Genomic DNA, 27,017 nt, shown 5'->3' with positions numbered 1-27,017 from the left:
CCTTACGGGAGGAGGCGAGACGGGGCGGGAGTAGGCGTGGCGCAGGCAAAACGGGCGGAGAACGGCCCGGAGGGGCGGAGCCACGCCCGATGGAGGCGGGACCAGGGTTAGCAAAGGCTGAGGGAAAAGTCGAGTATTGCCGGAGGGTTGGGGGCGGAGCTGACTGCGGAAGGGGTGGGCCCGCAGAGTGAAAGCAGAAGGGGCGGGGCCGGGCGTGATAAGAGAGGATGGAATCTTGGAGGGGAGGGGCCAGGCGTGACAGTTGAGGAGGTGGGCCCTCTTCTGTCACAGAGCGACTGGGAGTGACGAGGTTGGATACGACGGAAGAGGAGGCTGATCGAAGTGACTGTGGTCGGGTGGGGTCTTGGAGTGACAGATGAGAAGTTGGGTTAGGGCGGGGCTCGAGCGGGAAAGAACTGGGCAACCGAGAGGAGTTGCATCAGGCCCATAATGGAGCCGCCCCGTGATCTGATTGCACAAGCCTGTCACCCCACCGAGTTGGAAAGCTAAGTGGAGTAGGGTCCTTTGTGGATGACACACTTCCCCTCAGCACTATTCCCCAGTTCTGAGTAAACCCCTCCCTTCTGTCCCCAGGAAAAACTCCTCCCACGACGCTGAGGGCACAGACCCGGGACGGGATGCCCTCCCTGCTAACCTTGGGACCAGCTCAGATTTTCTCCCACCCCTGAAGATATGTCTTCACTCTCCCTACCTCCACAAATTTCCATCCAGATCTAAAGTACAAGACTAGGAGGTGTTCCAGGTCTTTGTTAATAAACCCACCTCCTCATTACACAAATGGTAAACTCAGGAAAAGGAAAGAATCTGTGCAAGGTCACAGAGCAAACAACCAGGTTAGGGCCAAACCTATGTCTCCTGACTCCCCCTCCTCATCACGCTGAAGGTAACATCTGTAAAATACTAAAGTCTATGCAAAATAGGAAAAATTGCTCACACCCTTCCTTCCCTCTCAATCTCTTGATTTCCTCTCACCTGCCACAACCAGGTTCAATTACTCTGGCTTCCCTCCAACTCTTCCACTCCAGAAAGGAGAGGCCAGGACGGACCCTCTATCTCCCTTTAAACTCACTACCAAGAAGATCCCCTCCATCAGTTCACAGACAGGAAATCTCCTTAGATAAACTCCAAGGGTGATTCCGAGGGTCAAAGCAGGCAATCCCCACCTTCTGAAACCTACACAGGTCTTGTGACCCCATCTGGCCCAGACTTTCTCCCCACCTTCTCTCTTGTTCTTTGTCCTGCTAACCACAAGCTCAGCACAACCCCAAATTGAAAACAAAAACAAAAGCAAAACACCTCTCCTGGGTCAGATCTATTATCCAGAGCCTTCCCAATTCTGAAAGGAGAGTCTCAGGGCTCCAAAGGAGTCCAGACCTCATGGACTGGGCAGATATTTCATTGAGAAGGCATTAACTGCACTGAAGGCACACACACTATACTGAAGTCACTCCATTAAGGGAGCGCAGATCTTACTGAGGGATCTCAGATTTCAGTGAATACCTCTGGACCCTGCTAATAGCACATAAATGACGTTGAAGTTCCGTGATTCTACTGAGGGGACATGGACTTCTTCCTAGGAATTACAGAAAATATAGACTTTACTAAAGAGATATGGACCCCACTGAGAGAACTCAAACCCCCAAGGGGCCTCTCACTACACTGAGGAAATGGACACCACTAAAGGAGCACTGACCTCACTTAGTGGAGACAGCCCCATGCTTGTGCCTGGGAGGGGGTCAGACTTCACTGAAGCATAACAAGCCTTACAGACTTCACTGAGGAGACAGGAACCTCTCTGTAGGGAGGAAGGCACAGGCAATGGGCACACAGTCCTAGTATAGCTAGTCATTATCTTCAGCTTCCTCCCCTCCTCAGGCCCCAGCTCTGGGCAGCCCTCTCCTATTATCCCCCCTTCCCTCCCCAAGCCCTTCGTCTAAGTCCTAAAGCTGTTCTCAATACACTGCTGCCTCCTACTGTCTACAGGTGGCACTGCAGCTCCTGGGCGCAGAGTAGATTTTCAAACAGTCCTGGTTATTACCTCTGAGCCTGGCTCCTGGGTTTGGGGAAGGAGAGGATGTGTGCCCACAGGCTTGATCAGAACCCTCCCTCTGCCTGTGCACTGTGCAATAGAAATTTGGGCAAGAGGCCTCACAAGAGAGGGAGCCCCCCCATCCTTAGAGATGGGGTAGTAATGCAAACTATACTGTAGCTGGAATTCCTCAGGGTGGGAAGAGAATGGATTCGACGAAATGACGAAATGAGAACTCACTAGATTAAGGAAATAATAATAATAATGGCCTTTATTAAGTAGGTGCCACATACTATACTAAGCACTTTCCAACATTTTATTTAATCTTTGCAACTATCTGAAATGACTACTATTATTTTCTCATTTTACAGATGAGGAAACTGATACTCAAGGAGATTAAATGTCTTGCCTCATATCACACTGTTCGTAAGTGGTAGAAGAGGGACTGGAACCCAGACACCTAGACTACAGAGACCCAGTCCTCTCCCATTTATCACCCCCCCCACACACACACACATACACACTCCACCCCACTCCTGTCATACCTCAACACCGTTATTTCTTTCTCCAAGTGTCCTTTCCGGAACCGCATCTAAACCTCTTAAAATGATGGTAAATATCCAGATTCCAGAAGCTTCATCCCAGCCTACAAATCATGATCTCTAGAGTGGAATCTGGGGATCTGATTTTAAAGATTCTAACACAAACTCAAGTTTGGACTCATCGTCCTATGCTGATAGGTCAGGGGACCCAGAAGGGGTTGACTGAAAGAGGAATCTGAGAAGTGCTGGAGGTCAGGGGATAGATCTGATGTCTGAGGAGAGACACCCTAGGAGGTATCTCTAAGTGAAGAAGCAGTGTGGGGATGAAGCAGGGGTGGGGCTGAGGTTGCGCGCGAAGGCAGGGTCTCTTGAAAGAGGGGTCTGGGGTCGGAGGAGGAGTCTGAGATCAGACTGGATCTAGGAGTCCAAAGAGGGGTCTGGGGTCCAAGGCCAAGTTTGTGGTCCGAATTTGGAATCAGAGACAAGATCGGGGGTCGAGGCCAGATCTGCATTCAGTGGAAGGATCTGGAGGTTGAGGAGAGAGTCTGGGGTCTGAGGCGGATTCTAGCTCAATCTGGAAGGAGGAAGCGGTTTGGCCCCCGGGCTGCATAAAGTGTCCCAAGCCACTAAGGTCGCGCTTGCAGCGCTCTTCTCCATCCCTCCCCCACAGCCTCCGCGCTTTCTCCAGGACCCGCCGCCCTTCAGGTTCTCGGTCCACACGGCACTCCGCCCACCTGCCGGTCCACTGCAGGCTGACAGCGCTACGGGTAGGAGTGTTCAAGCAGAGCCCGACGCCAGCGGGGGATGGGGTGAGGCGCCCCCTCCTGGCAGCCCAAGAGCTCAGGCCCCGCCCTCCACCCGCCCCCACCCCCGCCGCACCACTTCCCGCAGGCGCTGCGTTGCTGGGGGGCGCGGGCGAGGATGGCGGCGGAGAACGAGGCCAGTCAGGAGAGCGCCCTGGGCGCCTACTCGCCCGTGGACTACATGAGCATCACCAGCTTCCCGAGGCTGCCGGAGGACGAACCGGCGCCCGCGGCCCCTCTGAGGGGCCGCAAGGACGAGGACGCCTTCCTGGGAGACCCCGATACCGGTGAGGCCCGCTGGCCCCGTCCCTGCCCCCCTGGGACGTCCCCGGTCCTCCTTCATCTACGCGAAGCATCACCTCCAGCTTCCATCTCCCTAATTCATTCCCTTCCACCTGGACCTCTCCCTCCTCCCTTGTCTCCGTTCGTTATCTAGTGGGGATGGAGATGCATTTCTGCCTTGGAGGCTTAGGATGCGACAAGGGTGAATGATGCCAGGAACTGCAGCAGCCGGGTTTGGGGTTGCCGCTCGGGAAGAACCAACTAATACGGAAGGAAGGTTGGAGGGGAGATGCTAAGGAACAGCTGTAATCACCTAGAAGAGGCCGTCCCTTAGTCACCAAAGAACAGGGTAGGAGAAACCAAGTCAGACTGCAGCAGGATGGGTAAGGCTAGGTCTTGAGAAGAACTTCCCCACAGGCAAGGGTTGTGGGAAGGAGAGACCTTAGCTGAGAATCTCTTCACATCCCGGGAGAGTTAAGGAAAACATGATTTACATCTCTCTGTAAGCCGTGGATATTGGGAGACAGGCGGACGGACTGCATGACCTCTCAGAGTCCTTGGGGACCAGAGTGCCTTCGTTGCCCTGTGGATTACCTCACCCCTCCCGGAGCCATGGATCAGGCCAGGATGTTAGTAAGGTACCCTGCCCCCTACGAAGCAGGCTCTAGGATTTTGCTGTGTTCTCAGCCTTTGAAGGGACTGCAAAGGGTGGGATTAGGGAGGGGGGCACAGGGCTTGGGGCAGACCTAAGGGCCAAGAGCTCTCTGAGCATTTCTTCCCTAGGGCTCTCCCTCCTATCCATGTGCCCCAGCTCTATCCTCTTCTCCATTTTTCATGCTCCATCCCCCATCCCTCTTTCCCTCAACGTCACTTCCTGACATCAGAGCATCCCTGTGCTTCACTCTTCCTCCCGGTGCCTGCACTTGAGCCTTCTCCCTTACCAGCCTGGCAGATCCTGCTTCTCTGACCCAGCCTTCTCTAGCCTGGCCCTTCTGTAGCTATTCCCAGCCTGACAGCCCCAAACTCTTTTCCCCTTCACAATTTTCCAGTCATCTGGCCCTTACTAGCAGCCCTTGCCAGCCTAACTAGACTGTAGCCTCCCTGGAGGGAAGAGTAGGGAAGGCCGGGGGCGCTTATGGGCATCAGATATCCAAGCTGCAGGTCAAAACTTCTTTTCCAGAGAGAATAACCCTGGAATAGGGAAAGTAGTGGAAAGATGTGTCCTGGTGGATAACAGCCTGAAACCAGGACCTTTTTCCAGGGGTCAGGAATGCTACTTCTTGTTCCAGCACTGCCTTGACTCACTGTATGACAGTGGGCACATCTACCCTGACCTGGGCCTCAGGTTCCTCTTCCAGCTCTACTGGGAATGCCTATCTCTCCTAACCTAGAGATTGGAAGCCCCTGACATGTTTTCTCCTGGCTCCCTATAAATGTCCTAGCAATTATCAAGTCTGTGATTATTTGAGCAATCATGTGGTTATTCCATGTCTCTAAGCCCTATGAAGACAGGATTGTGACTGTTTTTTCTCCATCCTTTCTCCAATGTCCAGCACAGTGCTAAGTGCTCAATAAAAATTGTTGAATAAATAAAGGAATGAGAGAGATCTCAAGATGAAAGAATAGCAGGGGAGGGAGTTCTCAAGCCTCAGGGAGTACCTTGGAGAATTACGACAGGTTCTGCTCTCATCTTTCCAAAAATCCAGCAGAGACCCCTGTCGCCTGAGTTTCTGGGAATCTGCACCTTATGCCACGGTTGTGCATTAATGTTCCAAGGACCCTTACCATCATATCTATGTAGTCATTTCAAAGCTATGTCCCAGACCACTACTTCTAAGCCCCAAGGTTCCTTTAACCAGCTGGACTAGCCTGTTGACTGACATGATCTCCTGTGTTCTCAATCTGGAGGTTTTACTTACTAATGCTGCCCCATCCTCTTACCCAGTACCTTGGTTGTACCCAGCTAGCCTCCAGCCCGCCACTCCCCAGAACCAAATGCCAGCTCCCCCACAACAGACCCTCTGGAAAATGGTGACCACTTTTAAGTTGGGGAGATTCTTGACTCTCTTCTGAGCTCCAAGTCCATGAGTTCCTCTCTGTCGCAGGCATCGGCCTCTAGATGTCCTACAAGTGCCTCACCTTCAGGATGTACTATGCTGAATTCATCTCATCCCAGACCTGCCCTTCCCCCAGTGTCATTCTCAGTTAGTAACACTGCCATTCATCCAATCTCCAAGGTAGAAGCCCAGGAGCTATCCATGACTTCCTTCCTTCCTCTTACTTCCCAAAGTGATCAGATGCTCTCTGTCCTCCTAAGTATCTTGCAGTCCATCTCATCATCCCTGCCATCACCACTGGAGACTAAGCCCCAATCCTCTCTTACCTATATTACCCATAGGCTTCTAGCTACTCCCTGCCCCCTCCCTGCCCCCTGCCCCACCAACCCCAATCTATCTGCCACCCTGAACTTCTGGTCATGTTATTCCTTGGTTCAAAAAAGTCTTTGATGATTCTGCCCTTAAAGGAATAAGCAAGTCAGAAATGACCTCAGTTTCCAACCAAGATCTCTCTCTTTATCTCTAGAATTGCCAAGTCAACTCTGTTCAGGATTCTTCTGTCATAAACTCCGTTAAAACTCAGTTAAACCTAATCTTAAAAGAGAATTTTATTGCGTAGCATAACTGAAAAATTCAGGGATGTGGGGCCTGAGGCATAGCTAGGTCAAGGTACCTAAAAAGGAATTGGCTTTTGTCTTTTGCTTTGCCTTCCTTTTTATGGTCTTCATCTTCAGACCTCTCATTCTGTAGCAGCAAGATGCGCCCAGTAGCAGCAGGTTTTCACCTTACCATTTTAATAATCTAAACAGAAAGAAAGCGTTTCTCTTTCCCAATAGTTGCAGCAATAGAACTAAGTTTGAGTCTCACAGACCTGGTGCTGATCACATATCTGTCGCTGAACCAGTGACTGTAGAGAGGTGCCTGTTATGGGCTAGGCCTAGGTCATATACTCACTCTGGACAGGAATGAGTGAATAAGAAATGAGAGAGAGGAGATGGTGTTTTGAAATGGAAAGTTGATTGAAAATGGCATCTAATCAAATAAAAATCAGATGCATACTAGGCCAGTTGCTTCCAGACAACTCCTATTGGTGTCCCACAAATTTAGAATTACCAAAATTAAACTCATTGTCTTTCTCCCAAAAGACTTGTTTCTTCTGATTCCAAACTCACCTTTTCCCAGTGTCCTGCTATTGCTTTTACACATCAGTAAAATCAATGGTATTATTGCACTAGTGCTTACACAGTAGAGTACTCAGTAAATATTTTTGTTGAATAAATGAATAACTTAATGATTGACTGATGGGATAAAAAGTCTTGAATAGGCTCAACTCTGATGGAGTCATATCACTTCCCCTCTTGGTCCCTCATAGCTGATTCGAGAAAACAGATTTAAGGACAAGTACCTGGAAGTATCAGCTAGAATTAGCTTGTAAGGTTGGTTATTGAATGTGGAAATGACTCCTGATACTTTGTGGAGCAATGGAAGACAGGTTTTGAGTTACTTTTGCTTCTGCCATTTATTCATTTTATAACATTAAATGGGCAAGATCGCCTTTTCCAGCCTTAAATTTCCTCATCTGTAAAATGGAGAGAATAGGCCTATTTCAACAAGTTACAGGAGTGCTTCAATGATGGGAATGTATGGAAAGTGCTTGGAATATAGTCACCATCAATAAATGTAAGTTCAAAGCCATTTTCTGCACTTCTTTTGAAACCTCTAGGGACCAAGGAGAATTCTTTGACTGCAGTAGGTATTTAACATGTTTGTTGAATGAATTCCAGTTTTTTTATAGACTGTGTGGTGCCGAGGGGTAGAGGCAAGCATGATGAGCTAAGGGAGGCTTCCAGAAGACAAGTTTCTTTTTTTAAATAAAAATTTTAAAATAAATTACATGTTTATGGTCCAAAGGAAAAAAAGAAAGGGAAAGAATACAATGAGGAAAAGTAGCAGTCTTCTTCTCCATTCCTATCTGTGTGCAATTTTTCCTCTTTATTTAAAAATATGTGTGTTAATTTAGGAATGCCTGGCTGGCTCAGTCTGTGTAGAGTACAACTTTTGATCTCAGGGTTGTGAGTTTGAGGGCCATGTTGGGTGTAGAGATTACTTAAAAAAAAAAAATAAAATAAAAGTTTATATATGCATTGATTTGGAAAAAAAGAAAAGAAAGAAATATGTACTAAAAATTTCAAAGAAAAAATTATCCTACCCCATCTCATTCCCACCGTCAGTATCTTTCCCCAAAAGTAACCACTGTAAATATTTTCTAAAAGTTCTCTATATATGTATGTGGCTTCTTATTTACACAAAAGAGGGGAGTGTGGATTATAGAGGGCCTTGAATGCCAGGTCAAGGAGCTTGGGTATTTATCATGTTGGTATTGATGAACCATGATAGTATTTCAGTCAGGAAAATCTGTCAGTTTTCAGCATCATCCCACAGACTTTTGAAAGGGGTTTTACTCCTAGTGTATAGTAGCAAGTGCTTAAAAAATATTTATTGAATGAATGGACTTTTTAAAACACATTGTACATACATAGCAAGGGTATTAAGGTCAAGGTGCCAGGCGATTTCTTTACTTTTCACAAATACACAGGACCTTTAGAGAACTGGTTTCAAAGCTAGGATTAAATCCAAGCTTCTCGGGGTGCCTGGGTGGCTCAGTGGGTTAAAGCCTCTGCCTTCGGCTCAGGTCATGATCCCAGAGTCCTGGGATCGAGCCCCGCATCAGGCTCTCTGCTCAGCAGGGAACCTGCTTCCTCCTCTCTCTCTGCCTGCCTCTCTGCCTACTTGTGATCTCTGTCAAATAAATAAATAAAATCTTAAAAAAAAAAAAAAATCCAAGCTTCTCACGAGGCCCATAGGGCCCTGTGCACCTGGGCTAACCTCCACCATACTATTCTTTCCCCTTGTTCACTACACCAGAGCCACCCAGGCCTCGGTTTTGTTTTGTTTTTTCCTATTGCACCAAGCTTATTCCTACCTTAGGGCCCTTTGCACCTACTGCTCCTTCTTTCTGAAACACTCTACACACTCACTTCTTGGTCTACATATGGCTAGCTCCTCATCCCTTAGTTCTCAGCTTAAAAGTCACCTCCACTGAGAAGCCTTGCCAAATCCCCGCTAAGCAGCCCCCGACACACACCCACTATTTTCTATCGTTCCGTCCTTTTTCTTCATAGCACTTGCTGCAAGTTGTAATGATATACTCCTTTGTTTACGTGTTTCTTTTCTTCTACTGGTCTGTGAACCTCATGAGGGCAGAAACTGTCTATTCCTTTTCCCTAGGAGCTAGCATAGAGACAGACCCACAGCAGGCCCTCCATATTTGTTGAGTGAGTGAATGGACAAGCCAAGCAAGATTGGAAGCCAGGGTCTGGCCATTCAGTTTATGTAGCTACTTCCTTGCCACAGCAGGCTGGGCCCCAGCACGAGCAGGATCTGGTTTCTAGGGAGGGCCCAAACCCCCTCCATTCCAGGAAGTGTTTGTCCTAGGTCCTGAGTGGGTCTCAGGTCTCAGAAAGTTTGGCATAGGGGCCAGGCATCCAGCCCCCTGCCTCGCAGCTGAGGGCTCCTGTCTCTACTCAGCCGGGACTGCCCCCGACCTGTTCTGGGGTGCGTTGGGGAGACACCAAAGGGCAAGCAGTATTGTCTAGTGAGGTTTGCTTAACGGGGGCAGGGAGAGGGGGGAAGCCAAACAGCGCAGGGTGGGGGGGGTGCTGGTCCAGGTAAGGTGCCCAAACCCACCTGGTTGCTGCCGGCAGACCCGGACTCCTTCCTGAAGTCAGCAAGGCTGCAGCGGCTGCCATCCACGTCGTCGGAGATGGGCAGCCAGGACGGGTCCCCACTGCGGGAGACGCGCAAGGACCCTTTCTCTGCGGCAGCGGCCGAGTGCTCCTGCCGCCAGGATGGACTTACAGTCATTGTCACAGCCTGCCTCACTTTTGCCACGGGAGTCACTGTGGCGCTGGTCATGCAGATTTACTTCGGAGACCCTCAGGTAAGGGGGTTGGGGCAGGCGGACAGGAGAAGGAAACTGGAGAAGAGGGAGGGGGAAAGCTCTTGAGACTTGTGGGAATTGGAATTGCTTGGAATTCAGACTGGCTGAGTGGGGGAGGGAACCAGCAAATGTTAAGGAGAGAGGGCAGTGGGACAGAGAGGAAGGTCCCAAAGGGAGGAGCTCAGGGTATGAATGGGACAGAGCAAGGAAGGGATCTGATCATGTAAGAGGCACTGGAGGCGATCTAGGAAGAGTTGTAAGGGACAAGAAGGCGGGACTCCCACCCCCAACACCAGTGGAGGTTCTGGGGCTGGTGGAGGTGCCTTAAGGAGGCAGAGGTCTCCTACTGCCCCCACCTCGTCCACTTTCCCTTCCCAGATCTTTCACCAGGGTGCCGTGGTCACTGATGCCGCCCATTGCACATCGCTGGGCATCGAGGTGCTCAGTAAACAGGGATCTTCTGTGGATGCCGCTGTGGCAGCAGCCTTGTGTTTGGGGATCGTGGCTCCACACAGTTCTGGCCTAGGCGGGTAAGGTGCTCCCAGCTGTGGAGGTTGGAGTCCCCCAGGCCTACTTCTGTGTCCTGGTCTGTAGGTCTCATGTGGGGGTCTTCAAGTTTGACCAGAGGGGCAGCTGGGCCCTAACTCCTTGCATTTTGTCTTTCTACACCCAATTTTACCCTTACATGGAGTCAGAGGAGGTGTTTTAACAAGCTTGTTGTTTATTTGTTTTTTCCTTAACTCGGTGAAGGCTTTTATAAACCATAAAGTAAGGTGCACAGGTGGGGGTATACTGTCACTAATTAAGGCAGGAATACTTTAACTTTTAGGGTTTACAAATCCTTAAAACAAATCCTGTGAGCATGATGAAAGCTATGGACCCTCCATCCTCCAAAAATACACCACAGACTGAGAACTCTTAAAACAGATTACAAACCGGCCACACATAGACCATACCTACCACATAGATTAGTTTGGTTTCCACACTTACAATTATTAAAAATTTATTTACTATTGTTAAAAAGTTGAGAATTTTCATAAAAATCCAGATTTTCAATATCTCTGGAACCATCTGAAGACCTGGTAACACTGGGCCCACATGGCTGCAATTATCTGGAGCTGAATAGCATGACGGGACTTGTGCTGTCCAATTGGCCATAGTTCCTACCACTCCCTATTGTTTATCTGTCCTGCCTTCCCTATTATGTTACTTGGCTGCAGGCCAATCATCTCAAATGCAGCTCCCATCTTAGATGGAAACAAGCCACAGAAAAGGGACAAGCTGACAAAGTCCATATCTTGGCTCCTGCAAGACCAGCCCTGCAGGACCCACCAAAGAAGGTCCCCTTTTGGTTGGATACAGTCCATCCTTACATAATTCAGTCCTGGGAGAGGGAGCCGGGGCATATGGTGGAGGCAGGTGCAGGAAGCTGGCCAGGGTCCAGCTGTGGTCTAGGGTGGGGGTAGGAGGTAGAACATCTTGCTCTTCCAGTCTCCGGGTTTTCCCTAATCAGGGATTAAAGTCTCCAGTAACAGGCCAGAAGAGGTCCATGGTCTCTGGGCCCCCAACCCCTTTGATTTCATTCCCTACCCTCATATAGTGGCTACGTCTCCAAATCCCTGCTAGAAGGGGCTCAGACATCTTACTCCTGTGACAAACAGCCTACAGCCATCACCACTGGGGATGAAAGAGAGGCAGGTTAATTGTTTAGAGGGGTAGTACCTTATCAACCTCTCCTTCTATGTCTCTCCCAGTGGGGGCGTAATGCTGGTCCACGACATCAGAAGAAATGAGAGCCACCTAATTGATTTCCGGGAGTCTGCACCAGGGGCCCTCAGGGAAGAGGCCCTGCAGAGATCCTGGGAAACCAAGGTGGGGACCCTGGTGAGAAGAGAGAGTCCAGGGGGGGGGGGTCTCCCTTCACTGCCCTTCTGCTAACCCAAACATTACTTTGCTGAGTAATTATTAGGAAGTGAGGAAAAGAGTGAAGCAAGACACTCTTAAAGCTATGAAGGAGATAGGCAGTCCCCCAGATAAAATAATGAACCAAAAGATCTGTATGGTTGATAATGGGCAATACAGTAGCATCTTACTTCCCTGGCAACCCGGCCTATCAGGATGCCTGAGCAGCCTGAGAGTTTGCAAAGTTCCTGCACTATAACACATTTCATTCGAAGCCTGATGACCATAACCTTCCCCACACACAGCATATTGGAAGATTAAGGAGGAACTGCAAAAGGCAAACCCACTATCCAGAAGAAATAGAATAACTTGGAAAAATAGATATTTGGTGCAGTGGCAAAAGCCAAACATGCCTGAGTTATCACAGCTGAGTAATGGTGATGTGATCATGGAAAGGTTAAATGAAAGTCCCTTGTCTATTATTTTAAAAGGTAGGAGTAGATAAAATCCAATGTAGACAAGTTTCCATCTAAATTGGTCACATCTTGGCTCTTAAAAGGATTTGCTTAATTTATAAATCACTCAACTATGATAGATAAAGGAAGCCTTTCTGCATTTGCTGATAGTAAGTCAGGGAAATGGGAGGGATGCCTGCTTGGGGAGAGCTTGTCCCTCCTCTGGGATACTTGGCCTGTGTCTTTCCCCTGTGCCAGCCCCCATCCCTGGCTTGGGGCTCTGCGGAGTTCAGCCCAGCCCCCCCCTTCCAGTGACCTGGTCTCCTCTCTCCCTCGCCTGCCCGCCTCGCCCAGCCTGGGCTCTTGGTGGGGGTCCCCGGAATGGTGAAGGGGCTACATGAAGCTCACCAGCTCTATGGCAGGTAAAGATCCTCCCCCTGGGGACCAGGGGCCTCTGCCTGCATCTCTCCTTGGGTGGCCTTTTCCTACCATCCTGGATTCTTTCCTTCCCAACTCCCCCTCCTCATATCCCCTTCCCTTGCCAGGACTCTCCTTCCCAGGAACCCCCTTTCCCCCAGGACCCCTCCTCCTCCCCCCAGGATCTCCTCCACCCCTGCTCTCCGGCCCCCCCAGGCTGCCATGGTCCCAAGTCCTGGCTTTCGCAGCAGCTGTGGCCCAAGATGGCTTCAACGTGACCCATGATCTAGGTCAGTGGGGCCTGGGGGTGGGGGAAAGGCATGAGGTTGTTGGGAAGGGGAATGGAAACCTCTAAGATTTGGGGCCCAAGCTAGAAAGCACCTCTCTTCCATTTGCTCCTTTAGCTCTCTCCCTACCCATCCTACCTCATAGGGATGCAGCCTCAAATGAGGGGATATGAGAAGGGCCCATAATACACCCCCCATCTCCCCATAACATGCTCCGGGGGGTGCTGGAGCTCTTAGGGCCAGCCACTCAGCCACCTCGCCTGTGGTGCATCTCAGCCCCCTACCCAGCTTCCTGTCCTTGCTTACAGCCCGTGCCCTGGCTGAACAGCCTCCGCCCAATGCATCTGAGCGTTTCCGTGAGACATTCCTGCCATTGGGCCACCCGCCACTACCGGGCTCACTGCTGCGTCGGCCTGACCTGGCCGCAGTGCTGGATGTGCTGGGCACCTCCGGCCCCGCCGCCTTCTACGCAGGAGGCAATCTCACACTGGAGATGGTGGCCGAGGTGAGCACTTGGAGAGCCCCCCTGCCCTGAAGGACCCCACTGCAGGGACATCTTCCCTTTCCTTCCGTCTCTGTCTTTCTTTCTGCATAAATGTACTGATGATTCCATTTACTTAAGATTCTCTAATGGACAAAACTAACTTCTGGTGGCAGGAATCAGATCAGTGGTTGTTTGGGGTGGGAGCAGTTGACAGGATGAAACACAAAGGACCCCAGGGATGAAGAGCTGTTCTATCTTGACTGAGAGAGGTGTCCTTGGGTCCCCCAGGGCTGGTGCCAACCTGTGCAGAGCCTTGACCTATCCCTCCCAGGCGTGGCAGAGACCCAGGATCAGCCTCAGCTTTCCCAAGCCCACAATCCCACCCTGCTCTTGGGTTCTCTAGGGACTGAGGGAAACCTTCCTTCACTGGTCACTATCAGGACTGGAGATATTGACACAAGGGCTTACCAAACAACCCCAAAGACTCTTAACCTGAGGTAGTAATGGGTTCTGAAAACTGTTGTCAGTAATTCAAAACTCCAAATAGGAAATTATTTTCAAGGTAAGGATACACAAACCAACTCTGTGATTCTCTCATCTGTACCATTGGAGTGATTATATGTTTCTCTGCCATATGGTTGTGGGAATTGAGTTGGTCCATCATTCATTCTTCATTCACAGAGTGCTGTTCTATGTCAGAATCTATGCTGAGTCCTAGAGGTATGGCTATGTGATAAATGCCCATCTCAAATGGACTTAACTGAGAAGTCTAGCAGAGTACTGGCTGTAGGTCTGCTGGGTCCAGAGCTCCATCCACATTGCCAGGCTGTGGTCTGTCTCTCTATCTTTCTGCCACATCTCTACTTTCTTCTGTTTGGATTCACTCTCTATCAGATCCTCTCCACACCTGCTCCCCACCAGCTATCCTTCCAGCAAACCATCCCAGAGAAAGAACATATCTCATTCCAATAGTTACGGCAAAAGCCTCCAGGTTATGTCTCATCAGCCTGTTATAGGTCTCGTGACTATTCCCAAACTTCCCAATAGGTGTCATGACTATTCCCAAATCACTGGCATGGAAAAGGAATGTTCTGATTAGCCACACCTGGATCTTCTGGAGAAGGGGGAGAAGGAGACTCAAACAAAGACTATCTAAGCTTTAAAGGAAAACAAACAAACAAAAACAACCCAAAGTTGAACACACACGAGCCAAGAAATTCAGTGTATAGTTCACTGTGGGTAGATTAGAAGTCAGGGGTTTCAAGTATTAAAAAATTTAAAAAAGAGAGAGAAAGAGAGAAGATTCCTAGTGGTTATGCTAATTTAGAAATGAAAATTACCATGCTGGAAATGATGAGCCCATCGATTTGTACAAAATTGGTTCATTGGTCAGTAGAGTGCTTAGTTATTTCCAATGAGAGTCATTCCTATCTGGATCGTCCAGGGTTCATGGTTTGGGAGTGGATTTAGTTAATTGTAATGAAGTGAAGAATCTAGTTTTGATATCTTATAAACAAATTCTGCTGTAAGTAGAAAATGTTCCTTTTTCTTTTTCAAGTAATCTCTACGCCCAATGTGGGCCTCGAACTCAGGACCGCAAGATCAAGATTTGCATGCTCTTCCAACTGACCCAGCCAGGCATCCCAGAAAATGTTCCTTTTACGTAGGCAGAGAAGGTAGTATGTTCAAGGCCATGGAGTCATGTGTTCAGAAACTGTAGGTCACTCCAGGTGGCTGTACAGAGCTCACCAGGGAATAGCAGGACATGAAGTGGGAGAGGTGGTGGGGGCCAGATCACAAAGGGCCTTGGATGCCAATCTAAGGAGGTCATTCAAAGAATGTCTGATACATAGCAGGTGCTCAGTGTTTGTGCTTTTTCCCCTTCCTTTTTCCCGGGGTACCCAGGGCTAGTTGGGTCCCTAAAGGTCATGATGGAAATTGCAGAAAGCACAAAAGTTATAAACATCAAGTCTGTCTTTGATTCAAACATATACCATAGGCCAAGCCCACATGCCCACAGTTTTGGTGTGTGGCTCACAACTGTGGGTCATTCTCGCCCCTGCAGGCCCAGCACGCAGGGGGTGTCATAACTGAGGACGACTTCAGCAACTACAGTGCTCTCGTGGAGAATCCCGTGTGTGGCGTGTACAGAGGTGACCTCTCTCTCAGTTCTCAGGGTCCCTGCTCAGGAGAAGCCTCCCAGTCCATGGCCACCTCCTTTTGGCCTAGAGACTCCTCCCCATTGTTCAGGAGAGAAACTGAGGCAGTGAGCTTGCCTGGGCAGCCAACTGTTGAAACAAGCCAGAGCCAGCCCACCTTCTACAGTATTCGTGGTGTCAGTTACCCCAAGTATTTAGGATATGGGGTGGGAGGTCTAGTCAAAGGCTCAGGCTTGCGAGTTGGGGTTCTGGTCATAGGTTTTCTTGATTTGGGCTCTGTATTGCCTCAGCCCCACTCTCAATGCCCTGTACTTCTTTTTTTTTTTTTTTTTAAGATTTTATTTATTTATTTGACAGACAGAGATCACAAGTAGGCAGAGAGGCAAGCAGAGAGAGAGAAGCAGGCTTCCTGTGGAGCAGAGAGCCCGATGCGGGGCTCGATCCCAGGACCGTAAGATCATGACCCGAGCCAAAGGCAGCAGCCCAAACCACTGAGCCACCCAGGCACCCCTGCCCTGTACTTCTTAAGAAGAATTCATGAGTCCATCTAGCTTCGTATTGAACAAACTTTTCAAGACAATTATAGACTTGTCCCCTCATTGTTTCAAAAGGAAACTGAGGCCAAAGGATAGAATGGAACTTAACCTAGCAATCTCAAACCAGCAAGGAGCCCAGAAAGCTAAACTTTTGACATGGGTGAAGTCCATGTTTGCTGAACCCAAAGTGGTGGGTTCCTGGGTCCCTCAGAAGGTTCCCAGGTTCTCAGATTCTCTCCTTCCTAGGAGGTCTGGATCACTTCAAGCCCCAAAATAGTTCCCCTCTGAGTTCAAGTTTCCAGGACTCAACTTCTAGCCTGATTATTCCACCAGAGGTGATGGTATATGGAACAGAGGACGAGCGTAGCTTTGGAGCCAGGAAGACCTGGGTTTGAGTACCAGCTATCCCATTCACCTTGAATAAGTCACTTTTCACTCTGAGCCATGGTTCCCTCCTGAAAATGGAGATAATAGCGGTGCCTACCTCTCAGGGCCCCCATGAAGATTTGAGGAGATGATGTTGAAAGCTGCCCTGATCAGAGTGGATACTGAATGCTTATTTGATTTTACGTTTCTCCTCCCAAGCCTGGGTTCTCTTGGCAATGCCAGTACCTTGAGTGCTCTGGGTTCCCTTTGTCTCCTGTAAACTTGGACCAACTGCGTCTCTGTGCCTCACTTTCCTCACCTGTAAAATGAGGATGATAACAATACCCATTGTGAGGATTAAATGAGTTAATCAGTTAATGTTATGCATCAGGTATTATCATTATTACTTCAATGTCCAAACATCAAATAATAGGAGCCTCAAATAGGAAGAGGAGGTTGTCACCTCCAAGAAGTTTTGGGGGTCATGGGACCATAAGAGGCCCTGAATAGAATTCTGGCCTGTGGGAGGAGCTAAAAGGAGACACATGATAGGCCAGGAATCTAGACATCTGGACACCTGTCCCTGTTCTGGCTACAGTGTGACTCTGGGCAGACTACAGTCCTCTTGGACCTTAGTTTCCTTGTGCAGAAGAGGAAACTGAAGGCCGGTGTTCTAGGTTGGAGTCCTGGCCCTGCCCTTGACTTGCTGAGAGAACTTGTGTGGGTCCCTTTGCTTCTCCGTGCTTTGCCTCTCAAGGCAGATTCCTTGTCTGATGAGGGGCCAATGCAGTAGTCTCAGTCTGCGTGATGGTGGAATGTGGAGTTGCTTTGACCCCTCCCCTGCCATCTAGTCATTTCTTTTTTTTTCCTCCAGGCCACCTGGTTCTCAGTCCCCCACCCCCGCATACGGGTCCTGCCCTCATCAGTGCTCTCAACATCCTTGAAGGCTTCAATCTCACCACGCTGGTGTCCCGGGAACAGGCTCTTCACTGGGTGGCAGAGGCAAGGCCAACCCCTCCACCCTGCCCTGGGTCTTGGTATACTGGGAGTGGGGGGATGGGCTACTGCCATGGGACAGAACTAACCTCCAAGTTTTCTCACATGAGGATCATTAGTGTGGGTGCTGGGAGGAGCCTGGCAGCCTCTTCCACACTCCTGTTACATTTTCAGACCCTGAAGATCGCTTTAGCCCTGGCCAGCAGACTGGGAGATCCTGTCTACGATTCTACCATCACTGAGAGCATGGATGACATGCTCAGGTGGGTCCCAGGGCAGGACTCTCAGCGTGGCAGAGGTGGTGGTGGGTGTGAGGAAGGGATCAGATCAAAAGCAGCTGGTACAGCAATAAGACCTGGAGTCCCAAGTCAATTTCAGCTCAGTTACACTTCAGTGTGACACTGGTTGCCTCTCACAGCACTTACCTCAGTTTGCCTGTTTGTCTGATGAGTTAGTATGCATCACTTGGCTCTTAAAACTTTCTGACTCTAGCAGGGCACATATCTGGGCCCACCTGTGCCCCCTTTTAAGTGGAAAAAGAAAACTTAAGAACAATGAAAAGTCTCCAAGCAAATACCTGAGGTGATGAGGATTTTTACCATAATGTCTCCACATTAGCAGCATAACAGTATAGTAAGATTATGGGCTGTGGTCAGACTGACTCAATTCAGATCCCAGCTTCACAATCCACTAGCTAAGCAGCACTGGGCAAGTCACCTTACCGAGGTTGTGGTAAGGACAAAATAAGGTCATACGTGCAAAACACGTTGTGTGGCACATAATAAATATTCAACAAATGGTATTAGTAATTGGCAATATGGGTGGGTAAGAATGGTTGCTATTTGATTGCTACTCTGACTGACTGAAAGGCTAGCTAAGGGCAAAATCAGAACCCCAAAATATAGTTAGCATAAATTTGTAGTATTACTCAAACAACTCTATGAATAAGTTGAAAACAATGAAACTAAAATGAACAGGTTATAATTAAAAGGCAAAAAAAGCAACAACCAAAAATAGTAAACAGTTCAGGGTCACAAGGATAAGGGCTAAAAGCTAAGCCTCTGTCCCCCCACCCAATCCACTTGAAACAAAGCCCTCTGTACCACTTCTGCGTGGCCTCCACAAAATTTGTGGTTGAAAACGGAATGAAAGTCTTCAGTAATCCTTGGTAACCTGTCACTCTAATGTTCTAGAATCACCAAACTAATAGTCATTAAGTAAGAAACCCTCAGCCCAAATTTAAAAGATCTGGAGAATTTCATGTTGTTTTCAGCCTAGCTCTAACATACACACATGTGCGCGCGTGCACACACACACACCCCTATATTAAATTCACCCAAGTAATTCTTCGAATAGTTATTAAGGGTTGACTGTATGTCAAGTCTTCCTGTGCCTTGAAAAAGAATTCTAATAGTAGATAAAATCCCTTTATACAAACCCTCCTCTGACTAAACTCTTTTTTTTTTTTAAAGATTTTATTTATTTATTTGACACAGAGAGAGAGAGAGAGATCACAAGTAGGCAGAGAGGCAGGGAAGCAGGCTCCCTGCTGAGCAGAGAACCCTATTCGGGGCTTGATCCCAGGTCCCTGAGACCATGACCTGAGCTGAAGGCAGAGGCTTAACCCGATGAGCCACCCAGGTGCCCCTGACTGAACTCTTCATGAGCACCTGGGTGGCTCAGTTGTTAAGCCACTGCCTTCAGCTTAGGTCATGGTCTTGGGGTCCTGGGATTGAGCCCCACATCAGGCTCTCTGTTCAGCAGGGAGTCTGCTTCCTCCTCTCACTCTGCCTGCCACTCTGTCTACTTGTGCACTTTCTATTTCTCTGTCAAATAAATAAATAAAATCTTTAAAAAAACTAGTTCGAAACTACAAACATTAGATTAAATAAATTGTTTGTTCATTCAAAACAAATATTATCTGAGCATCCACTATGCCCCAGGTACTTTCAGAGAGAAGATTAAGTGAGTAAATAAAGTCAAGTAACTAAAAGACTCTTGATTTAAGCACTAAATAAAAGTTGGCTCTAAAAGTGAATCTGGATAACACCTAAACGAACTCAGTCAGTTCAACAATGATTTCTTGGATGTTTCCCATGTGCTCAGAATGAGAGATTTTGCTCTCACAGACCTAATAGTTCCGGGCCAGGGTGTGGGGGAGGGAGACGTTAATCAAATAATTGCACAAACAGACATCATAGTGTGGTAGGGGAGGTGTAATAAGAGCCTGCTGTGTATTAATCTCCTACCCCTTGTCTTTTCAGCAAGGTAGAAGCCGCCTACCTCCGGGGCCACATCAATGACTCCCAGGCGGCCCCTGCCCCACTTCTGCCCGTCTACGAGTTGGATGGGGCTCCCACAGCTGCTCAGGTGTTGATCATGGGCCCTGACGACTTCATTGTGGCCATGGTCAGGTATGCCAGCTCAGACACAGAACCCGGCACTGGAGATCATCTGGACCAGGAAGAGTTGGGAGCCAGATAGGAATGAGGGTGACCTCAGGGCTTACCTGGCTCCAATCTCTATCCCCAGCTCCCTGAACCGCCCTTTTGGCAGTGGCCTCATCACCCCCTCGGGGATCCTGCTCAACAGCCAGATGCTAGACTTCTCGTGGCCCAACAGGACTGCTAACCACTCTGCACCCAGCCTGGTAGGGCCTTGCATCCCTCCTCCCTTGGGGACCTTGAAGCTAGGTAGGAAGTATAGCAGTATGGCTGCTCCTCCCTCCCTACTTCCTCTAGGAACTTCTAGTATAAAGAAAAGGAGCCTAAACAAAGTGTCTGCTTCACCTGCAGCCCAAGTCTGGGGCTTGGGCCTGAAGAAACCCCGTCCCATTCTGTCCCTGTCTCACTGTGTGACCTGGGGAAAGTTTGCCCCCCCCCTTGGCCTCAGTTCCTTCATCTGTACAATAAGGATATTAGCCCTCATCTGATGCTTTGGCACTTTTCAGTGCAGTGGTCTACGATTTTGTGATGGTGAGCTGATTGGCCTCAGCCCTCTTGTTAGTCAAAGGAGGAAGGAGATAGGAATTCTGGTCTAGTTGGAGGCCAATACTCTTACTCTCAGGGCATGCTGGGGCCCTGCCAGGACAATGAGAGATAGGGATGACCAGGGTGGAGATTATCCTCTTCTTCCCTTTAGCCATTTGTCTTGGCTTGGTACCCTCCCCTCGCACCCATGGTAGCCCCATAACAACTCAGTGGGTCCACATCCACCCCAGTTATCCAGGGACCCTGCCTGTTTCATAGACAGCAAACTGTGGCCTGGGAAGGGACCAGTCTCCCATGAAAAGCTGCCCCACCTATTATCTCCCTGTGGTCTCCGTGCTCTGACAACAGGAGAATTCGGTGCAGCCAGGGAAACGACCACTGTCTTTCCTGCTGCCCACCGTGGTCCGGCCAGCGGAGGGGCTCTGTGGGACCTACCTCGCCCTGGGGGCCAATGGAGCTGCCCGGGGCCTCAGCGGACTGACCCAGGTGAGGTTTCCTCCATGGTAGGCACTTTGTGGCCAGTAGCCAAGCTGTGCCCTAAACTGTAGGTGCCCTCCTGTCTCTGGCTTGGTCTCATCCCTAGCTCAACAAACATAGGCGGAGGCTGCTGTGACAGGCCCATCCTGGGTACTGGGGGCATAGGCTGTGCTGAGCTTTTTAGCCAAAATGGAACCCTGAAGCTCCCTGACTTCTAGATTGGATGAGCAATCACGGGTCAGTGGAACTGAGAGGTGATTTAGCACCTGGGCAGCCTAGGTCTGTCAACCTCAAGTCCCATGATGCCTCTGCTCAGTATCTAAAGAGACAAGCAGCCCTCTTTAGAGTCTGATTTTGAAAGGAAGTGTCTACTCTCCAGAATGTCTCACAACAGTTACACGAATGTTTTGAGCAACTGATTTATGTGCCAGGCACTTACGTTGGCAGGTGGTGAGTTAAGTAACCTGAGCTTTGGAATCAGACAGTCCTGGGCCCCAACCCAAGTGCTGCCAATTTCCAAGTGCATGATGGGGCATTCGTTTAACCTCTCTGAACCTCAGTCTCCTCATCTGTAAAATGGATGCAGTAACAACAGCTAACCTTTATGGAGTTCTACTAAGCACCAGGCATGGTGTTACATGTGCTTGCTCTTTTAGCCTTCCCAACATTGGGAGAAATCCTTATTCCCATTTTGTATATGAGGAAACTAAAGCCCAAAGAGGTTAAAAAGTTAGGTCCAGTTGCGTAAGAATGGGCAGAGAGTTTGTTTTGAGAGCATACCCACACTCCTAACCTCTAAGCTAAAAGTACCCATGCTGTGCCCTAGGACTACTCCAGCTATTATCCCTGTCCTGGCCAGGGAGAAGGGAGGAGAGAATGATTGTCTTGAGGCTGTTCAGATAATACTCCTAGAATAAGGGTTCCAAAGAGTAAGAAGTCTGGCCCAGGGGTGAGATCTGGGGAATCCTGAATCCCCATCCCTGGGGCAGCCCTGACTTCTACCCCTTGGCTGCCCACAGGTTTTACTGAATGTTCTGACCTTGAACCGGAACCTGAGTGACAGCCTGGCCCATGGCCGTCTGCATCCAGACCTGCAGTCCAACCTCCTGCAGGTGGACAGTGAGTGCAGAGCAGAGATCCCCATGGGATGGGCAAAAAGCCGGGTAGAGAAAGGGGCTCCTCCCAAGGGTGTCCATGCCTCCACCAGCAAAACTGCTGCCAGTGAATCTTTGGGCTCTTCCAGCTAACTCCTTTGGGACAGTGAAAGATCTGGGGACTAGAACCAGATCTGTCATTTACTGGTTGTGTGGTCTTGGGAAATTCATGTCTCCACTCTGAGCCTCAGTTTTCTCATTTGTAAAATGAGATACGGTTTTCATTCTGCAAACCTTTCATTCATCAGTTTGTATGGAATACCTACACTGTGTGCCAGGCATTATCTTAGGTGCTGAGGATATGGCATTTACAGATAGAGAGGAAAATAAATAATCAAAGCAATATAAGAAAGTAAAATAAATGCTCTGCAGGCTGACATAGAGACTGACTCAGTGACTAGAGAAGTCTTCTCTTTGGTGACATTTAAGCTGAGATCTGAAGAGTAGGAGGGTACCCACCGTGCAAAGAACTGGGGCAGGTTTTGTGGGCGAAGGGAACAGATGCAAAGAATTCAGGGCAGAAATGGGCTTGGCATGTTTTAGGAGTAAAAAGTAGACCATGATGAGTGAGAGTGAGATGAGGCCAGAGAGGCAGGTTGGGGCCAGATCATGGACCTTGTAGATTACAGTGAGAAAATAGACTTTCCTCTAAGAAAGGTGCCTAATTTTAGACACAACTTAATTTTGTAAATGGGAAAGTAGGTACAGCTTTGAGGAATTTTTATTACAACAGACGATGTATTATGCAAGTTCAAAAGGGATAAAACATTGAATGAGACATGGTTCTTGCCTAGTTGGTATTATCATCCGCATTTTACAAAGAAACTGATACGCACAGAGGTTAAAAATCAGTCAGTGAGTGGCAGAATTGAGATTAGAGCATATACCTAGCTGATACCAAAGACTCAGTTTTTTACCACTTGTCTCCTAGACTAAAGTACATTAGAAGTCACAGACCTAAATCCTCAGCAATCACACCCTGTGGTCTGGCTGGTAACACCCTGGCATGATGATAATGAGGCTATCCCAACTAATAACTTCTGATCTCTCCTGAATGTGGGGCCCTATGATGCTAAGTTACCTGGGCCAGGGTAGGGTGATGGTTGGATTTGGTTCATCCTAGCCTCCCTTAAGGAGCTCACAGTCTAAGACAGGAACATGAGGAGCAGAGGCTTAGCAAAGGGAAAGTTCATCCACTAAGGGCTATGGGCTGGGTCTTGAAGTATGATTAGGTATTTGGCTTGTCTAGAACCCAGAACATTCTGGACAAATTGTCAAAAGCCAGAAAGAATGACTCAGAAAGCAGCCAGGACGCCTGCTGGCTCCTAAAGACCATGTTTCTTAAACTTAAGAATTTATCCAGCACCTTCATGAATTTTGCCACATTTACATACCATCTGAGCCATTATTTACATATGTACCTCTATAAATGGACTTCTTTTTCAGTGTAAGTGTATTTTATTTATTTTTTATTTTTTTAAAGATTTTATTCATTTATTTGACAAACAGAGATCACAACCAGGCAGAGGGGCAGGCAGATAGAGGGGGGTGAAGCAGGCTCCCCACTGAGCAGAGAGCCCGATGCGGGGCTCAATCCCAGGACCCTGGGATCATGACCTGAGCCAAAGGCAGAGGCTTTAACCCACTGAGCCACCCAGGTGCCCCATAAGTGTATTTTAAAGGTAAATCCAGGGGCACCTGGGTGGCTCAGTGGGTTAAGAGGCTGCCTTCGGCTCAGGTCATGATCTCAGGGTCCTGGGATTGAGTCCCGCATCGGGCTCTCTGCTCAGCAGGGAGCCTGCTTCTTTTTCTCTCTCTCTCTCTCTCTCTGCCTGCCTCTGTCTACTTGTGATCGCTCTCTGTCCAACAAATAAATAAATAAATCTTAAAAAAATAAATAAATCCAATATCATAATCACACATGGAAAAGTAGCATCATTTGCCACAAATAAAAGATAAGTAACTACGACAAGGCAACTGTTTGTAGATCTTCCGTGAATATGGTGCCCACAGAAGGCTCTGAGCCCTGCTCTCTCTATTGAAGAAGGAGGTTAGAAATGTTAGGGTCCAGACTAAAACTTAGTCTTTGCCATCATCTAAAGGATTGAAAATGAACTGTTAAGGAAAAACACGTTTGACTTGGTGATTCACGGCTATTCAGTGTTATATCTTTACCTTATCCTATCTGCAGAAGTAAGAAGGCCAGATCTTTATTGAGGAGCAGTAAGAGGTAAGGTTACAGGGCTTATCCTGGAGGTTCTTGGTAAGAAGCATGGGCTTATCCACTTGACTGGAGATGGGATAGACCTGAAATGTTTTATTTAGGGGAAATGGATTGAAGGGGGGAGAATTTAAGTTGGGGAAACAGAGGCAACTAAGATAAAGGACCAAGCAAGAAAAATGCGAGGGCCTGAACTTACGTTAAGAGGGTGGGGATTTCTTCATTTATCCATGTAAAGGCAATGAACATCGATGGCCAACAAGACAACATCCTTGCCTTCAAAACGCTTATAATCTAATGGAGAGGGACATAGTAAATAAATTAATAAGTAAACAAGTAGCAATAAGTATGTGGAAAGAAAACAAAGCAAGGTGAGGATGACAGGGCTGCCATTTTAGATAGCGGTCAGGGAAGTCCTCCTCCAAGATTGGAATGAAGTAAGGAAGCCGGTTTTGTGACTATCTAGGAGGAGAGCATTCCAAATAGAATTTGTGCAAAGCCCTGAGGCAGGAGCATATTTGGCCTACCTGAGGGACAGCAAGGAGGCTAAAGCAGAGTTAAGGGAGAGAATGGAAGGAAGTGAGGAGAGGAGTTTAGGGAGGTCGTGAGCTCCCAGATGATGTTGTGCCTTAGACGCCTTGGTAAGGACTTTGGATTTTCTTCTAAGAGTCATCAAAGATGTTGGAAGTTTTTGAGAAGGGGAAGTGAGTGGTCTGACTAATGGCTTAAGAGGATCCCTTTGGCTCTGTGTCACTAGGCTATAAGGAAGCAGGACTGGAACCAGAAAGACCAGTCAGTGGGCTATGCAGTAATGGCTGCATTTTGGCTATCCTGGCAAGTAATGATGGCGGTTTGGCCTAGGCATGTGGCGATGAAGAGCCCATAGCCCTTTCTTTCAATATTAAGAATGAAAATATATTATTGATCACATACTATATGAAGCATTCTGATCTCTGTGCTTTCTGTATTTTATCTCTTTAAATCCCTACAACAACTTCATGTGGTAGGCTCTCATATAATCCCCATTTTATGCATGAGGAGGCTGAGGCTCAGAGAGGTAAAGCAGTTTGCCCAAGATCATACAGTGGGCATCCAGGACCAAGACTCAGGTCTGACCGTGGGACTCCTGAGTCAGTGCTCTGAACACTGAATGTATATATGTTGGGGGGATGGTTTTCAGGTGAGTTCACAGAGGAAGAGATTGAGTTCCTGGAAGCCAGGGGTCACCATGTGGAGAAAGTAGATGTCTTATCCTGGGTCCATGGCAGCCGGAGAACCAACAACTTCATCATTGGTGTGAAGGACCCTCGGAGCCCAGACGCAGCTGGAGCCACCATCCTGTAGAGCAGCGGGGTGGGGCGGGGGTCTCTGTTCCCCCGCTTTGCATGTTCCTAGAGTCCCTCCTTCTCCCAGGTTTGGTCTCAGGGGGACCCCAGGGATGCCCTAGATCATGGGCCAGAGGGGTTACTTAACAAACCCTATCCCAGAGTAACTGGAAAATTCTCTAACCAGAAGCCTGTGGTGGTGGTGATGGTGGTGGTGGTGGTGGTGAATGTCCATGTCCACAACCAGGCAGACAGTTCCTTGAGGAGTCAGGCTGTCTGTCTGTCTCCTTTCCCTCAGCCATGCTGGCCCTGAGCTTAGGGATGTGCTTGCAAACCCTTCTCAAGGGTCCTCACAACCCCAACATCTCCAGTCTGGCCTGACCTGGACCTTGTCTTCCAGCTCCCTTCTCCTGTCCCCAGCCTCATTTCTTAAATGACTAGGATTTTTTTAATGGACCATCCTGGGGAGGGGGTGCTCCTCTCTTCCTCCCACCAAGTTGAAGTGGGGCCTTGCATCTGGGGGGGGGCAGGTTGTGGGTACGGGTGGGGGTGGGGACCAGCTCAGGGGCTTCCATTTGCAAAGGGGAATTAAAGAAAGACTATTGCTTAACCACGGCTCTGGATTGATTTATGTTTGGCTGTGTTGGGAGTGGGAACAAGTGAGGTGGTGCAAAAGCAGCCAAAGCCATTTGTTTATTATTTGTTTCTTAAACTGGATATTTTGGGTATTTCCTTCATGTTTTGATTAAGATATGAAGCTTTCTGATTTGAAAACTTACTACGGGGGTGTTGGCTGTCTCAGTTGGTACAGCCTGCAACTCTTCATCTTGGGGTCATGAGTTCAAGCCCCACATTGGGCTTGAAGCCTATTAAAAATAAGTAAATAAAAACATAAATTTTTTTAAAAGTGAAAAAAATAAACATTTAAATCAAAGTTACAGTATTTAGAAACAGTTTGGTACTGGCATGAAGCTGAACATACCATTGGAATAGAATTGAGAGTCCAGAAATAAACGTAGATATGTATGATCAATTGAATTTTGATAATGGTGCTAAGATCATTCAATGGAGAACGAACAGTCTTTTCAACAGATAGTGCTGGTACAATTGAATATCCACATAAAAAAGAACAAAGTTTGACTTTTACCCCATATCACATACAAATAGTAACACACAATGGATCAAAGACCTAAATATAAGACCTAAACATAAGAACTATACAAGTCTTTAGAAAGACTTGTTTTCTAAGACAAGTCTTAGAAAGAAACATAGGAGGAAATCCTCATGACTTGGATTTAGCATTGGTTCTTAGATATGATACCAAAAACATAAGCAACAGAAGAAAAAATAGATAAATTGAAATGCATCAAAACTAAACACTTTTGAGCATTAAAGGGCACTATCGAGAGGGTGAAAAGACAACCCCCCAAATGAAAGAAATATTTGCAACCATGTATGGGATAAGGGTCTAGTACCCAGACCCTTATCAGGGGTGTGCTTATTAATCACACTTC

General features: G+C 48.2%; 1 protein-coding gene across 3 annotated transcripts; it reads left to right on the top strand.

The window, feature by feature from the left end:
• The first annotated feature begins 3,364 nt into the window (after positions 1 to 3,364).
• Positions 3,365 to 26,095, top strand: GGT7 (gamma-glutamyltransferase 7). 3 transcript variants are annotated; one of them, XM_045084112.1, is made up of 15 exons: positions 3,365 to 3,682; positions 9,499 to 9,734; positions 10,113 to 10,264; positions 11,489 to 11,606; positions 12,446 to 12,513; positions 12,725 to 12,798; positions 13,104 to 13,300; positions 15,345 to 15,432; positions 17,215 to 17,342; positions 17,511 to 17,599; positions 19,601 to 19,750; positions 19,869 to 19,986; positions 20,675 to 20,812; positions 21,823 to 21,915; positions 25,359 to 25,421. In XM_045084112.1, exons 1-15 carry the CDS (start codon positions 3,514 to 3,516, stop codon positions 25,419 to 25,421), a joined length of 1,881 nt encoding a protein of 626 aa, XP_044940047.1. In that variant the 5' UTR covers positions 3,365 to 3,513. The 3 variants fall into 3 exon arrangements, with proteins under 3 accessions (XP_044940047.1, XP_044940046.1, XP_012908825.1); XM_045084111.1 differs by having other exon boundaries at positions 3,373 to 3,682; positions 11,489 to 11,618; positions 21,823 to 21,922; positions 25,359 to 26,095; XM_013053371.2 differs by having other exon boundaries at positions 3,381 to 3,682; positions 21,823 to 21,922; positions 25,359 to 26,094.
• Positions 26,096 to 27,017: the final 922 nt, after the last annotated feature.

Source organism: Mustela putorius, unplaced genomic scaffold (genome assembly GCF_011764305.1).
Source record: "Mustela putorius furo isolate JIRA1106 unplaced genomic scaffold, ASM1176430v1.1 tig00000743_pilon_pilon_pilon, whole genome shotgun sequence".
In the NCBI taxonomy this organism is placed as follows: domain Eukaryota; kingdom Metazoa; phylum Chordata; class Mammalia; order Carnivora; family Mustelidae; genus Mustela; species Mustela putorius.
Note: the sequence above shows the minus strand (reverse complement) of the source record. Positions and strands in the feature narration are given on the sequence as shown.

Bases quoted from the DNA above. Each gene is read 5' to 3' on its own strand.
- GGT7 (XM_045084111.1), top strand. From the start codon at position 3,514: ATGGCGGCGGAGAACGAGGCCAGTCAGGAGAGCGCCCTGGGCGCCTAC. The intron at 13,301-15,344 runs GTGAGCACTTGG...TCGCCCCTGCAG, and splicing joins CACTGGAGATGGTGGCCGAG to GCCCAGCACGCAGGGGGTGT. The intron at 17,343-17,510 runs GCAAGGCCAACC...TTACATTTTCAG, and splicing joins CTCTTCACTGGGTGGCAGAG to ACCCTGAAGATCGCTTTAGC.